General features: G+C 40.5%; 1 protein-coding gene across 1 annotated transcript in view; it reads left to right on the forward strand.

Moving 5' to 3' along the window:
* The window catches only part of fasn (fatty acid synthase), an 80,587-nt gene that overhangs the window by 39,050 nt on the left and 29,155 nt on the right, over positions 1–12,382 (forward strand). Inside the window, exons 23-28 of the mRNA XM_073026080.1 lie at positions 800–1,189; positions 2,284–2,448; positions 3,790–3,908; positions 6,817–6,971; positions 8,066–8,269; positions 11,882–12,032. Coding sequence (XP_072882181.1) covers positions 800–1,189; positions 2,284–2,448; positions 3,790–3,908; positions 6,817–6,971; positions 8,066–8,269; positions 11,882–12,032 — 1,184 coding nt within the window. The remainder of the gene's footprint in view (positions 1–799; positions 1,190–2,283; positions 2,449–3,789; positions 3,909–6,816; positions 6,972–8,065; positions 8,270–11,881; positions 12,033–12,382) is intronic.

Consider the following 12,382-nt stretch of genomic DNA (forward strand, 5'->3'; position numbering starts at 1 on the left):
TTCTTGGCTTGCAGTACTTTACATTTTCTGAGAGTTGCCTTTTTTATTTTTTTGGGAGCTAGTAATCTCTGCTTGGCGGCATAGGAGAAGGCTTACCAACTATTCCTTTAGGCCACGTACCTAGTCATGTTAAGGTGCATCAACAGAGGTAGATATTGAGCTATGCCATCTGCTGGATAGACAACCCTGACCTTGTTGATGAAGTCAGCTATGATATGAAGCTTGTAGTCAATCTGAGACGATGACTTTTACACCAATGTATCAGTGCTTGTATATTTGGAAACACTATTCTGCAAGCATTGACCCCATGCATTGTAGATAAGTTACATTACTTCTGGTGGTGTTACTCAAGTAAGACTGATTTGACACCATGGAAACGCTGAGATTCAGATCTTGTTAATGTAGAACATAAGAGCTGGGTATTGCTTGTTTGCTGATGATAAATAACCTAGCTGAAGAGGACCAAGTAGTAAATGACTAAAATTCCTAATTTAATGAACTCCACTATTAACCAGTTGTAGGTTAGGGATATTGTGGTCTCCTGAGTGTTATTTAACAGATCTGAGAACTGTTTTTCATTATTTCCTCCTGCTTCCCCATGCTGGCCTCAAATTTGACCCTGGTGTCTTTTTTTTCCTTGACGATATTTCTGTGAGAATTGCGTTAGAGACAATACCACTTTTAAGAGCTATACTAGCTGGGCTAGTTCACATCTTCCTTCCTTGACACTTACATTTGTTCATTAATTAATGTTTTATTAGTGATAGTCTGGCTTTATTTTTCTTCTTTGTTGCTCTAGGTTTCAGCAGCCAGTGGAAATCTGTACTCTCGCATTGTCCCAATACTGAACAATCAGCCAATAATCAATCTCGATTACATTGCCACTGATCTAAATTCCGAACTCATGTCATCCAGCCAGAACCAACTCCAGGAAATGGGTGTTTCCATGGATCAGTGGGATCCCATGAATCCTGCCACATCGAATCTGACCAATGCTCAATTAGTTGTCTGTAACAGTTCAGTGTTCCTTTTTGAGGACCCAAAGACTGTTGTCTCCAATATGGCAGCTGCTATTAAAGCTGATGGATTTTTACTGTTGCACACGCTTCTTAAAGGGGAAATCCTTGGTGAGACAATTGCACTCCTTACAGGAAAAGATCCGAAGCAATCACAAGGGCTTTTAACACAGGTAAGTTTATTTTAACACAATGAATAATGCTTGTCCTAATGATAGTGGGTCCTCAAATAAAATACTGCAGTTGCTGATCATGAACTTAAGCAAAAAATGCTGATGTAGTCAGTGGGCCAGACAGCATTTGTGGAGAGCAAGACAGAGTTGGTGTTGTGTTTTATTTTATTTTTATTTTTGCAAGCAGATGCCCCACTTTCCTTTGTATGGTTTCAGATTATGATGAGACATCACTATGAATATATTCAAGTATTCATATCTATACTCATGATCGCACTTGTGCCTTTTTTTTATATAGACAAAGATCCACCTGACATCTCAATTTGTCTCTAGTAATATACCCCTAATGAAACAGAAACATTGGATTTTTTTTGTGTATACAACTAAAAGTATGCGTGTTAATGATTTTTCCCACTAAAGTAGTTCATTGGAAAATGCTGTGCGTGATTTTGGCATTTCATTTCCAATTTGTGTATTTGGGTTCAGTTACAGTATGTACTAATTTACTAATGTGAAATGATAAGAGGCTTTTCTATGTCAATGTTGTTTAATAGGTCTGATACTGTGTGGAATGCAAAATTACATGTTGTTTGAGATGTCATATAAGGGTCTTTTTAGCAGAGTCACGGCAGTGTCCGTTGTCATTGATTACAAGCAGATTTTTCTGGGATGCAATATTGCTAAAAATTAGCAGTGAGTAATTATTCCTGAAGTGCCTTTTAAAATTGGGTTTGTGGAAGCACTAGTGCTGTTTCCGGTTGGAGTGAATAAACTTTTACTTTCACAATGGGACTTCGTAAAGGGAAATGTGGAATTTTACTTCAGCCTGAAATAGCAGGATTCATTGGATAGGAGTGAATTGTCATGTAAAGTTAACACAGCACGTCGAGCCCAATTCACTAATAGAAATACTGGGTAGGAATTAGCTAGAGCTCCAATATAGAAAGAGATAGTTTACTTTTGAAAGAATTAGATTTATTTTGGCAAAACTCCATGTTTGGTGATCCAAATGAAACACTGTGTGCCCTTGTAACGTGTCCTCCAATCTTAACCGATTTGGGTAAACTGATGAGGTCTTTGCCTTTTGTTTTTAGAATGAGTGGGAAGAGGTATTCAACCACACCTCGCTAGACATAATCAGCATGAAGAAATCTTTCTACGGCTCTGTCATATTTTTGTGTCGCAAAAAGACTGAACCAAAGAATCCTATTTTCCTCCCGGCCCATTCAACAGATTTTAACTGGATTGTGCCTCTGAAAGTGAGTAAAATACTTAGAGGATTTGGTGACCATCTATCAGCACACAAGAACACTGTATCTCTTCCAGTGATTAGATGCATTTTGACCTTCCAGACTTATTAAATTTATCAATTTCAGATAATTTGTCATTCTGATCTTGTGTCATATTTAAGCTTTCAATTGTCTTCCCCACCGCCCTCTTTTTGAATTTCTTTCTTTCATACATGCACCACCTTGATTAGACCTTTTGTATTATTCACTAACCTTTTTATCATCCTCTCCCATCTCCAGCTGGCACCGTCTTCACAGCTTGTGTCACCTAGTTCCAAGTCTCTTATTACAAAATGTCCTTTTTGTTCTTTCCCTCTTCTTCCCCCCCCCCCACCCCCCCCCAAACTCCCTTATCTGCAAATGCCATAGACATTTTAACCCTTACAAGGCAATTTGCAGAATTACTTGCGTGGCCTATTCAACTTCCTCTCTTTATGTGACTCAAGTAAGGTTATCTGCCACACTGGTGATATGTTCTGTTGCATATTGTTTGTCCCTTTCTCTGTAGAAAACACCCTTTTCCTTGGGCATTGTTCCTATAAGTTGCATATTTAGACAGAGACATTACGTAAAGTTCTTACTCCTCATGTATTTGAAAGATGTAAGAAATAATTGAATTGGATTTTGTTGTTTTTTCCCGTTGCTTTTAGCCATGATATCAGTAGCATCTGGCTTTATTCAGTTCCCTAAGCTAAGGGTTAACTAATCGCTAGAGAAAGTAATTGAGTTATCAAAGCTTTTTTAAATAGAATTCTAATTGGTTTAACTTTAAAGGTGCCATGGTAGTGTAGTGGTTAGAGATGCTATTACAGCTCGGGGCGTCTGTGTTCGGAGTTCAATTCTGGCATCCTCTGTAAGAAAGTTTGTACTTTCTTCCCGTGCGCTTGTGGGTTTCCTGTGGGTACTCTGTTTCCCTTCAAAGACTTGCTGTTTGTAGGTTAATTTGGTCATTGTAAATTGTCCTGTGATTAGGCTCAGGTTAAATAAGTGCTGAGCTGGAAGGGCCTGCTCCACACTGTATCTCTAAATAAAATAAGTTGAACTCACCCATGATATGCATAGAACATCAATCCTCCTTTTTAAAGCTTGACTCAGAATTCACTTTATGATCACCGTTACAGTTTTGGCCTGGTCCTCTCTGCTTGCTCAGTCCTTTGTGAAACACTGTTCAGTTGTTTTTGTGGTCTGTATAAATGTTAGTTGGTTTCTGAAATCAATCATCAGAATTGCCATTCTGGCAATGAAAATGGTGAAGTCAAAAGTTCACCTCCTGTGGGGCGTATTGGGTCTTAAAAGTTTACTGCCTTTCAGACTATTTTGGAGCAATCTTCAGAGGATCCTGTCTGGCTTGTTGTCTCTAACTGTGGCAATTCCGGAATTGTGGGTTTGGTAAATTGTCTTCGCCAGGAGCCACAAGGACATAGAATACGGTGAGTTGTTTGTTATCAAAGACTGGGGATCCTGGTTTATCATACCACTCCCATGATGCCCACGTGTGCCATCTTTGTTTTGCGTTCTACATGTATTTTTCTGCTTGCTGAAGACAATAACCAATCTGTTGCACAAAAGGTTTACCAAACTGAAATGAATTCAACTAGAAAGGTTCATCTTCAAATGCATCTTTAAAAACAATGCTGCTCATCTGCAACTAATTTTCAGGGCTTCGGTGTGGGGGGAGGGGTTGGGGGTTGGGTATGCTGCTGTGTAATTCTAACCAGAATATTTCTTTTGAAAGGGCTGTTGTCCAATTACATAAGATTCTGAGATGCTTTATTCTTTGTAAAAACACATTCTCGTCATGGAGATGACAACATTTGTTGGCTTTTACTATTTTTAGAGCACATTTGTGCATGTTGAGGCCCATTTGATGCCCATTTGTTTCAACAGAAAAGTGTCAGCGTTTGCATTGAGTGAAACCTTTACTTCAAACTGTTTGAATTGTGCTTTGCTCTAACTTAGTGTGTCCTGCTCCACATCTGGCCACTTTGCTGCAGTGTTAATATCATCACATTTCCTCAGCCATCCTATGAACTAAGCAAGAATATAGTTTTAATGCAACACACACAAAATGCTGGAGGAACTCGGCAGGTCAGGCAACATCTGTGGAAGGGAATAAACAGTCAAGATCCTTCAGCAGGACTTGAGAGGAAGGGGAGAAGGCATAGTAAGAAGATGACGGGGAGGGAGGAAGAAGTACAAGGTGGTAGGTGAAACCGGCAGGCAAGTAAAGAGCTGGGAAGATGATTGGTAAAATATATAAAGGGCTGGAAGAAGGGGAATCTGATAGGAGAGGGTAGAAAACCATGGGGGGGGGGGAGGGAAAGAGGAGGAACTCCAACGGGGTTGATAGGCAGGTAGGGGAAAAGGGGTAAGGGGAGGGAGTGGGGGAATGGGGGAGGGCGGAAGCAGCTACCAGAAGCCTAAGAAACTCATATTCATGACATCAGGTTGGAGGCTAACCAGACGGAATATAAGGTGTTTTTTCTTCAACCTGAGTGTGGCCTCATCATGGTAGTAGAAGAAGCCATGGACTGACATGTCGGAATGGGAAGCAGATTATTGGTGAGATCCAACATAGGTTGGGAGACTGCTTTGCTGAGCAACCTATACTCCGTCTGTCAGAAAAAGTGGGATCTCCCGGTGGCCACACATTTCAGTTCTACTTCCCCAAACCCATTCTGACATGCCAGTCGATGGCCTCCTCTACTGCCAAGATGAGGCCACACTCGGGTTGGAGGAACAGCACCTTGTATTCCATCTGGGTAGCCTCCAACCTGATGGCATGAACATCCATTTCTCAAATCGAGCTGTGGACATTTTTGTGATTTCTCCAAGTACACTTAGTAGGCAAGGTTTGCAGTTGTGGGAAGGAAAGTGGAAATTGCTGGTCTTTACCAGATCTCAAACACATTAGAGTTACAGGAATTTGGTACAAAGTGCATTAATCAACTGTGATGCCTAGCCCCTAAACTGAGCACACTAATCTATTTGCTCCCTTAACCTGCCTACTTGTAGTTGTTGGCAAACATCATTCAAAGCCTCTGGAGGTAAATCTAGCCGATAATTTGAAGATTGCATTGTCATCCCTCTCATTGTTAGGTTGCTCTTCCTTGGATAACTTTCAATATTCACTCAACAATTTAAAAATTATTCCTTTGAGTTTCCTATACACTCTTGGTGATTACACATTAAATCACTTGACTGAATAATTTGCCAGATTATTTAATCAGTGCACTCCAGAATGGTTTTTTCAGAACCAATGAACTGTGTTCTGGAGAGATGCAAAGTATAGCAAAGCAAGTGCACCCTCTGTACGATATACATGACGCGGGCTCAATGATACGGTTGTTCTGTGCTTTGAATGGTATTTGTCACAAGAATCCTTCAGCTTCTTCAACTAAAGAACCAAAACATTGATTTATTTTGTTACAGCAGACCAGTGATGCTGGAAAGGCAAGAAATTGTGTGTTTGCAATGCTTACCAATTCTTTAGCATTTATTTGGTGATTGGGTCATTATTTCAAAGAAACCTTGCGTTTACACGGCACTGTTTCCAGAGCAGTTCACTGCCCGAGGCAATTTTTACAATGTAGGCCAAACTGCCTCCTTGCTTGAGGTCCTTAATTAAAGTGGATGATATCACTTTTTTGTGAGGTGTTGAGAAACTGTGCGATTTGAGTTGAGGAGCAATATGTCAAACATTGGAGACAATTCCCAGCCGATGGCGCTGAAATTATCAGTTTCTTTATAGTAGAGAGTCCTGATCAATGACAGTGTTGGTTTGGTGGAAGTAAAAAGCTACAATGCAAATGTGGCAATAAGTTCATTAGAAGAATGACTAATTATTTCAAAATTGAAGCTACAAAGGGGTAACATAACTGTAAATACAGTATTCTAAACAAGTATGTATTGTATGTCTATGACTGTGGAGGAGGTGGCAGAAATTGACATTAAATATTTTTTTAAAAAATACCAATTTGTATCAAACTCTTCAGATCTATAAGATGGCAAATGTTTCGAAATTTGAGATTCTACAAAACATCTGATTCAGATGTTTGAAACGGAAAGTCTCATTTTGTATAGTGAAATCAAGCGTCTATTTTGCACTATAGCTGTTTCTTTTCAATAAATTGAGTATATTTTAGCATTTGAATTTGCAAAAAAACCTTCAAAAACATCCATTCAAATGAAAGTATTTAAAATATTTTCTGGAATTTGGGTTCATCTAAGCTCTGCTCGCAACGACAAATAACTTCTGGTGTTTCATAGTTGACAGCACAGTAGCCTAAAGCTGCAGGGATGATTATTTTAAAAGATGTTTACTTCTCGGATCTCTAGGTGTGTATTTGTAACAAACTTAATTTCGTCGTCATCTGTTCCATCACTGGATCCTTCCGGAAAGGACATGAAAACCATTGTGGGCAAAGATCTGGTGATGAATGTTTATCGTGATGGACATTGGGGCAGCTTCCGTCATCTTCTTCTACAACAAGGTATTGCTCTTGGTGTTGATAAAACATGGGGCATCCTTTTTAGTATAAAGTTTAAATGTGATTTTTATAGTTTGAATGGGATGTTGCTGAGTTTGCCACCTGATAAAGCATCACTCTCGTTAGAACCTTTGCTCATTATAAATTGTTTTGTGATTTAGGCAAGGGTTAAGTAGGTGGGTTGCTGGACAGTGAAGCCTGTTGGACAGGAAGGGCTGTTTGAGGCTGGTTTGCTAAATGAAAAAATGACACAGGGCTGTCCTGCTCCCGTGGTAACACACAATCTGCTGGACAACACTGTGTGTTAAGCCACATCAGTGGGAAGAAAGAATGTGTTGGCCTGAAACGCTGACTTTCTTTCCATCAGTGCTGCTTGACCTGTTGAGTTCTTGCAGCAGATTGTGTGTTGCCCCAGATTCAAGCATTTGCATCTCCTGTGTCTCCATTGTTAGTGTTGTATTTGGGATGAATGGATTTTTCTAGAACTAGAGAGAAAAATCTTTCTAGATAGAGAATGCAAGGTAAATGCGAAGGAAAGCAGATGGCCTGTTACCTCAAATGTTTTTGGGTCGCTGGCTGATTTGTATTCTTGGAGGAGCCTCAGTAGCAATATTCCAATCAGACTTTCAGACTGGGAATGATGAGTGGATTGGGGAAGAGATTAGGGTAAATTAAAACTTAGTTTCCCACAAAACTAATCTGAATATTAGATTTCATCCTTATTTGCTGTGTTAAATAGGTGTTTACAGTGGGGTCAGTGTCCAGCTGGAGACATCCAAATGTTATTTTTAAAAAAAAGCATTTTAAACAGAGGAGTATGGCTGCAGTTGGAAATCATGGGAAGTGGCTCATGACCTTGACAGGTGAGGGGTACCTGCCCTCAGTGTGTGTGACTATGCACTGCTGTGGTGTCATCATGTGTAACCAAACAGCTTTAAAAGTGTGATTTTTGGATAAGTGCTTCCACTGTCTAGGCATGTTTAACTTGTATATCATATCACAAGTTCTTCAAGGAACATACCCCAGTCTCTCTGCACTACACTTTTTCAAAGTTAATTAGAAACTGGTGTATAACATGTTGTCTCTGTCCTTTGCAGACCAAAATAAAGAACAAACAGAATTCGCCTATGTTAATGTGCTGACCCGAGGAGATCTCTCCTCCCTCTGCTGGATTTTGTCACCACTGCAACATTTCAGTTCCAAGGATCCCAATATTCAGCTGTGCAAAGTGTATTATGCATCTCTCAACTTTCGTGACATCATGCTGGCTACGGGCAAGCTTCCACCTGATGCTATTCCTGGTAAGCTGTCCAATTCCAGTGGCAGAATGTTCAAAATGAGTGTATTGTTCATTCTCCTTGAACTTGAAATCCCCCCCCCCCCCCCCCACCCCTCTTGGACTTTTTATGTGGTGGTGCTGAAGAAGATAAATTAATTGGTAGAGAGCATCATGTCAGGGAGGTGAAATGTGCAAATACTTTTCCATAAGTTTGGCCTTCCTGGACTAGATGAACCTACTAATCCTTTTATTCTCTTGTACTTGCTTTAATTCCAAAGTGTTGGTCCCTTTTTGGGATCAAAACCATAGCTTTGAAGCTTTTGTTAACAGGCAAATCAGAGTTCTAATAAAGAACAGTTGGAAAGTGTGACGCCCTCTGTCTACATCACTCTATGCACTTCAAGAACTAGATCTGTGCCTGAAGACTTACTATTGAAATTAATAAGGATTTATTCAGGGAGACAAAGTTCTGAAGGTTGATAGGTCACCTGGACCAGATGGTATACACCCCAGAGTTATGAAAGAAGTGGCTGGAGAAATCGGGAAGGCATTAGTAATGATCTTTCAAGAATCGCTAGATTCTGGAATGGTTCTGGAAGACTGGAAAATTGCAAATGTCACTCCAACCTTCAAGAAGGGAGAGGGACAGAGAAAAGGAAACTATAGGCCAGTTAGTCCAATCACAGTGGTTGGGAAGATGTTGGAGTCGAATATTGAGGATGAGGTCTCGGGGTACCTGGAGGCACATGGTCAAATAGGCCATAGTCAGCATGGTTTCCTCAAAGGAAAATCTTGCCTGACATATCTGTGGGAAACTTTGATGAAAAAACAAGCAGGATAGATAAAAGATAATTGGTTGATGGTGTGTACTTAGATTTTCAGAAGGCCTTTGATAAGGTGCCACACATGATGCTACTTAAAAAGCTATGAGCCCATGGTATTACAGGAAAGATTCCAGCATGGATAAAGCAGTGACTGATTGACAGGAGGCAAAGAGTGGGAATAAAGGGAGCCATTTCTGGCTGGCTACCAGTGACTTGTGGTGTTCCACAGGGGTTTGTGTTGGCACCGATTCTTTTCAAGTTGTATGTCATTGAACTGTTTGATGGAATTGATGGTTTTGCTGAAAGTTTGCAGATGATATGCAGGTAGGTGGAGGGACAGGTAGTTTTGAGGAAGTAAGGGAGGCTACAGAAGGACTTGAACAGATTAGAAGAGGCAAAGGAAAGGTAGGCGGAACACATTGTTGGGAAGCGTATGGTTCTTCACTTTGATAGAAGAAATGAAAGAGCTGACAATTTCCTAAATGGAGAGAAAATACAAAAATCTGAGATGCAAAAAGACTTGGAATCCTTGTGCAGGATTCCTGAAAGGTTAATTTGCAGGCTTGAGTCTGTGGTGAGGAAGGCAAATGCAATGTTAGCATTCATTCCAAGGGGACTAGAATATAAAAGCAAGCATGTAATGTTGGGACTTTATAAAGGACTGGTGAGGCCTCAATTGGATTAGTGTGAGCAGCTTTGAGCCTCTTGCCTTGGAAAGGATGTGCTGACACTGGTTCAAAGGAGGTTCATGAAAATAATTCCAGGATTGAATGGCTTGTCAAATGAAGAGCAGTTGGCTCTGGGGGGGGGGGGGGGGACATCACGTGATGACGTAGGATCGAGACGCAGGGACCCAGCTCTCCCGTAAAAAGTTAAGAGCAGTTGGCTCTGACTGTATTCTCTGGAATTCAGAAGAATGAGTAGTGACCTTATTGAAACCTATCAAATGGTGAAAGGCCTTGATAGAGTGGATGTGGAGAGAATGTTTCCTATGGTGGGAGAGTCTCACCAGAGGAGACAGCCTCAGAACTGAGGGTCGTCCTTTTAGAATGGAGATGAGGAGATATTTCTTTAGCCAGAGAATGGTGAATCTGTGGAATTCCTTGCCACAGACAGCAGTGGAGGCCAAGTCTTTATGTATATTTAAGGCAGAGATTGATGGATTCTTGATTGGTCAGAGCATGAAGGGATATGGGGAGAAGGCAGGAGATTGGAGCTGTGAGGGGAAATTGGATCAGCCAGTTTCTGCTCCTATATCTTATGATCTTGTGGTCTTATTTTAACCTCAGCCAGGTCCGTTGAAGTTAAAATGGGGAGGGTGGGGGGAGGGTTAGAATAACGTAAAATCAACATTTCATCTGATCCAGAATTGAGGTTGGCTTTACATTTGCCTTGTGTCTGGTTGTAAATATGTTACTGAAGATCTATGTCCAATTCTCTGTACCAAAGCACATGCTCTTAGAAAAACAATTTAGTTTCATATTTTCCATTAATAGCAGGATGTAGATTAGTTAGAAACGTGGACAGGTAAATGGTAGATTAATCTGGACAAGTGCTGCACTTTGGGACATCAACTGTAAGAGGAGCTAGTACAGTGAAAGCACTTTAGGATCAATGATGTATAGAAAAGCACGGGGTCCAAGCCCATAGCTCCCTAAAACTAGCAACACAAGCAGATAAGCTGGTGAAGAAGGCAAACAGAATACTTGCTTTCAATGGTCAGGTCACTGAATATGAAAACTGGGAAGTAATTTAGTAGCTTTATAAAACTTTGGTTAGGTCAAAATTTAGGTGTATGATATGGAATTCTAGTCACCATGTTACAAAAAAGTTGTGGAAACTTTGGAGAGGGTGAAGAAGAGGCTCACCATGATGTGTATATTAGTGTTAGCTGTTAGGAGAAGTTGGATAAATAGATGATTTTCTCAGGAGTGTTGGAAGCTGAGAGGCAATCTGATAGATGCATGTAAAATTGAGAGGCATAGGTTCTTTATCCCAGGGTGGAAATGTCAAATACAGAGAGCATAGTGAGAAGGACGGTGAGAAATTTTAAAGTAGATTGACACGGCAATTTTTTTTTAAACCGAGAGTACCTGAAGAATGGAAAATGCTGCCAGGAGAGTTGGTGGAAGGACATAAGATAGAAACTTTTTGTGGATACAATAGAGTCCAGAGAAGATTTAAAAGGATATTGCCTGGATTGGAGGGAGTACCTTATGAGAATAGGTTGAGTGAACTTGGCCTTTTCTCCTTGGAGTGACGGAGGATGAGAGGTGACCTGATAGAGATGTATAAGATGATGAGGGGCATTGATCATGTGGATAGCCAGAGGCTTTATTCCTAGGGCTGAAATGGCTAACACAAGGGGGCATAGTTTTAAGGTGCTTGGAATTGGGTACCAAAGGGATGTCAGGGGTAAGTTTTTCAGAGTGGTGGGTATGTTGAATGCCCTGCTGGTGGTGGTGTTGGAAGCAGATACAATAGGGTCTTTTAAGAGCCTCTTAGATAAGTTTATGGAGCTTAGAAAAATAGAGGGCTATGCGCTAGGAAAATTCTAGGCAGGCTCTAGAGCAGGTTACAGGGTCGGCACAATATTGTGGACCAAAGGGCCTGTAATGTGCTGTAAATTTCTATGTTCTTTGTCTGTGTAGAAACATTTAGGTGGGAACACGAACAGGCTGGTGAGATTAGATTTAATTTGGTATAGTGGTCTGTACAAACACAGTGGGCTAAAGGCCCTTGTGTTCTACTTTTCTAATATCTGCAATTATAATACACTGTCATTTTTTTTTTTTGGTCTCGTTTCCTAGGCGATGTTGCTCTACAGCACTGCCTTTTGGGAATGGAATTTTCAGGCCGTGACCTCAGCGATAGGAGAGTGATGGGACTGCTTCCTGCTAAGGGACTGTCAACATTTGTAGACTGTGACACGCGGTTTTTGTGGGAAGTTCCAGAAAACTGGTATGATTCCATTTCTTGAGGACTTAAAGCTCACTGGCTATTGGTCTATTTATACATTCTTTTGGGGAATTAGAGTATTGGAAAAGAAGATCATTTTAACACTAAAACCTTGGGGGGGAAATAACAAGTCAAAGAGAATAATTTGTTCAAACTTTAAAGGCAAAATTTAAGTGGATAAATGTAATTAAGGATAAACAACTACGAAATTTCTGTACAAAAAGATATTCATCAGTTCAGTGACTGGTGGCAAAGCGGATTTGCTTAGTATATGACATGGGTATCACCACTGTTTCCTATTTGTACCAACTTCTCTGGAATAGTGGAAAGGCATTTGCAACCATTTCTTTTTT

This window comes from Hemitrygon akajei, chromosome 22 (genome assembly GCF_048418815.1).
Source record: "Hemitrygon akajei chromosome 22, sHemAka1.3, whole genome shotgun sequence".
Classification (NCBI taxonomy): domain Eukaryota; kingdom Metazoa; phylum Chordata; class Chondrichthyes; order Myliobatiformes; family Dasyatidae; genus Hemitrygon; species Hemitrygon akajei.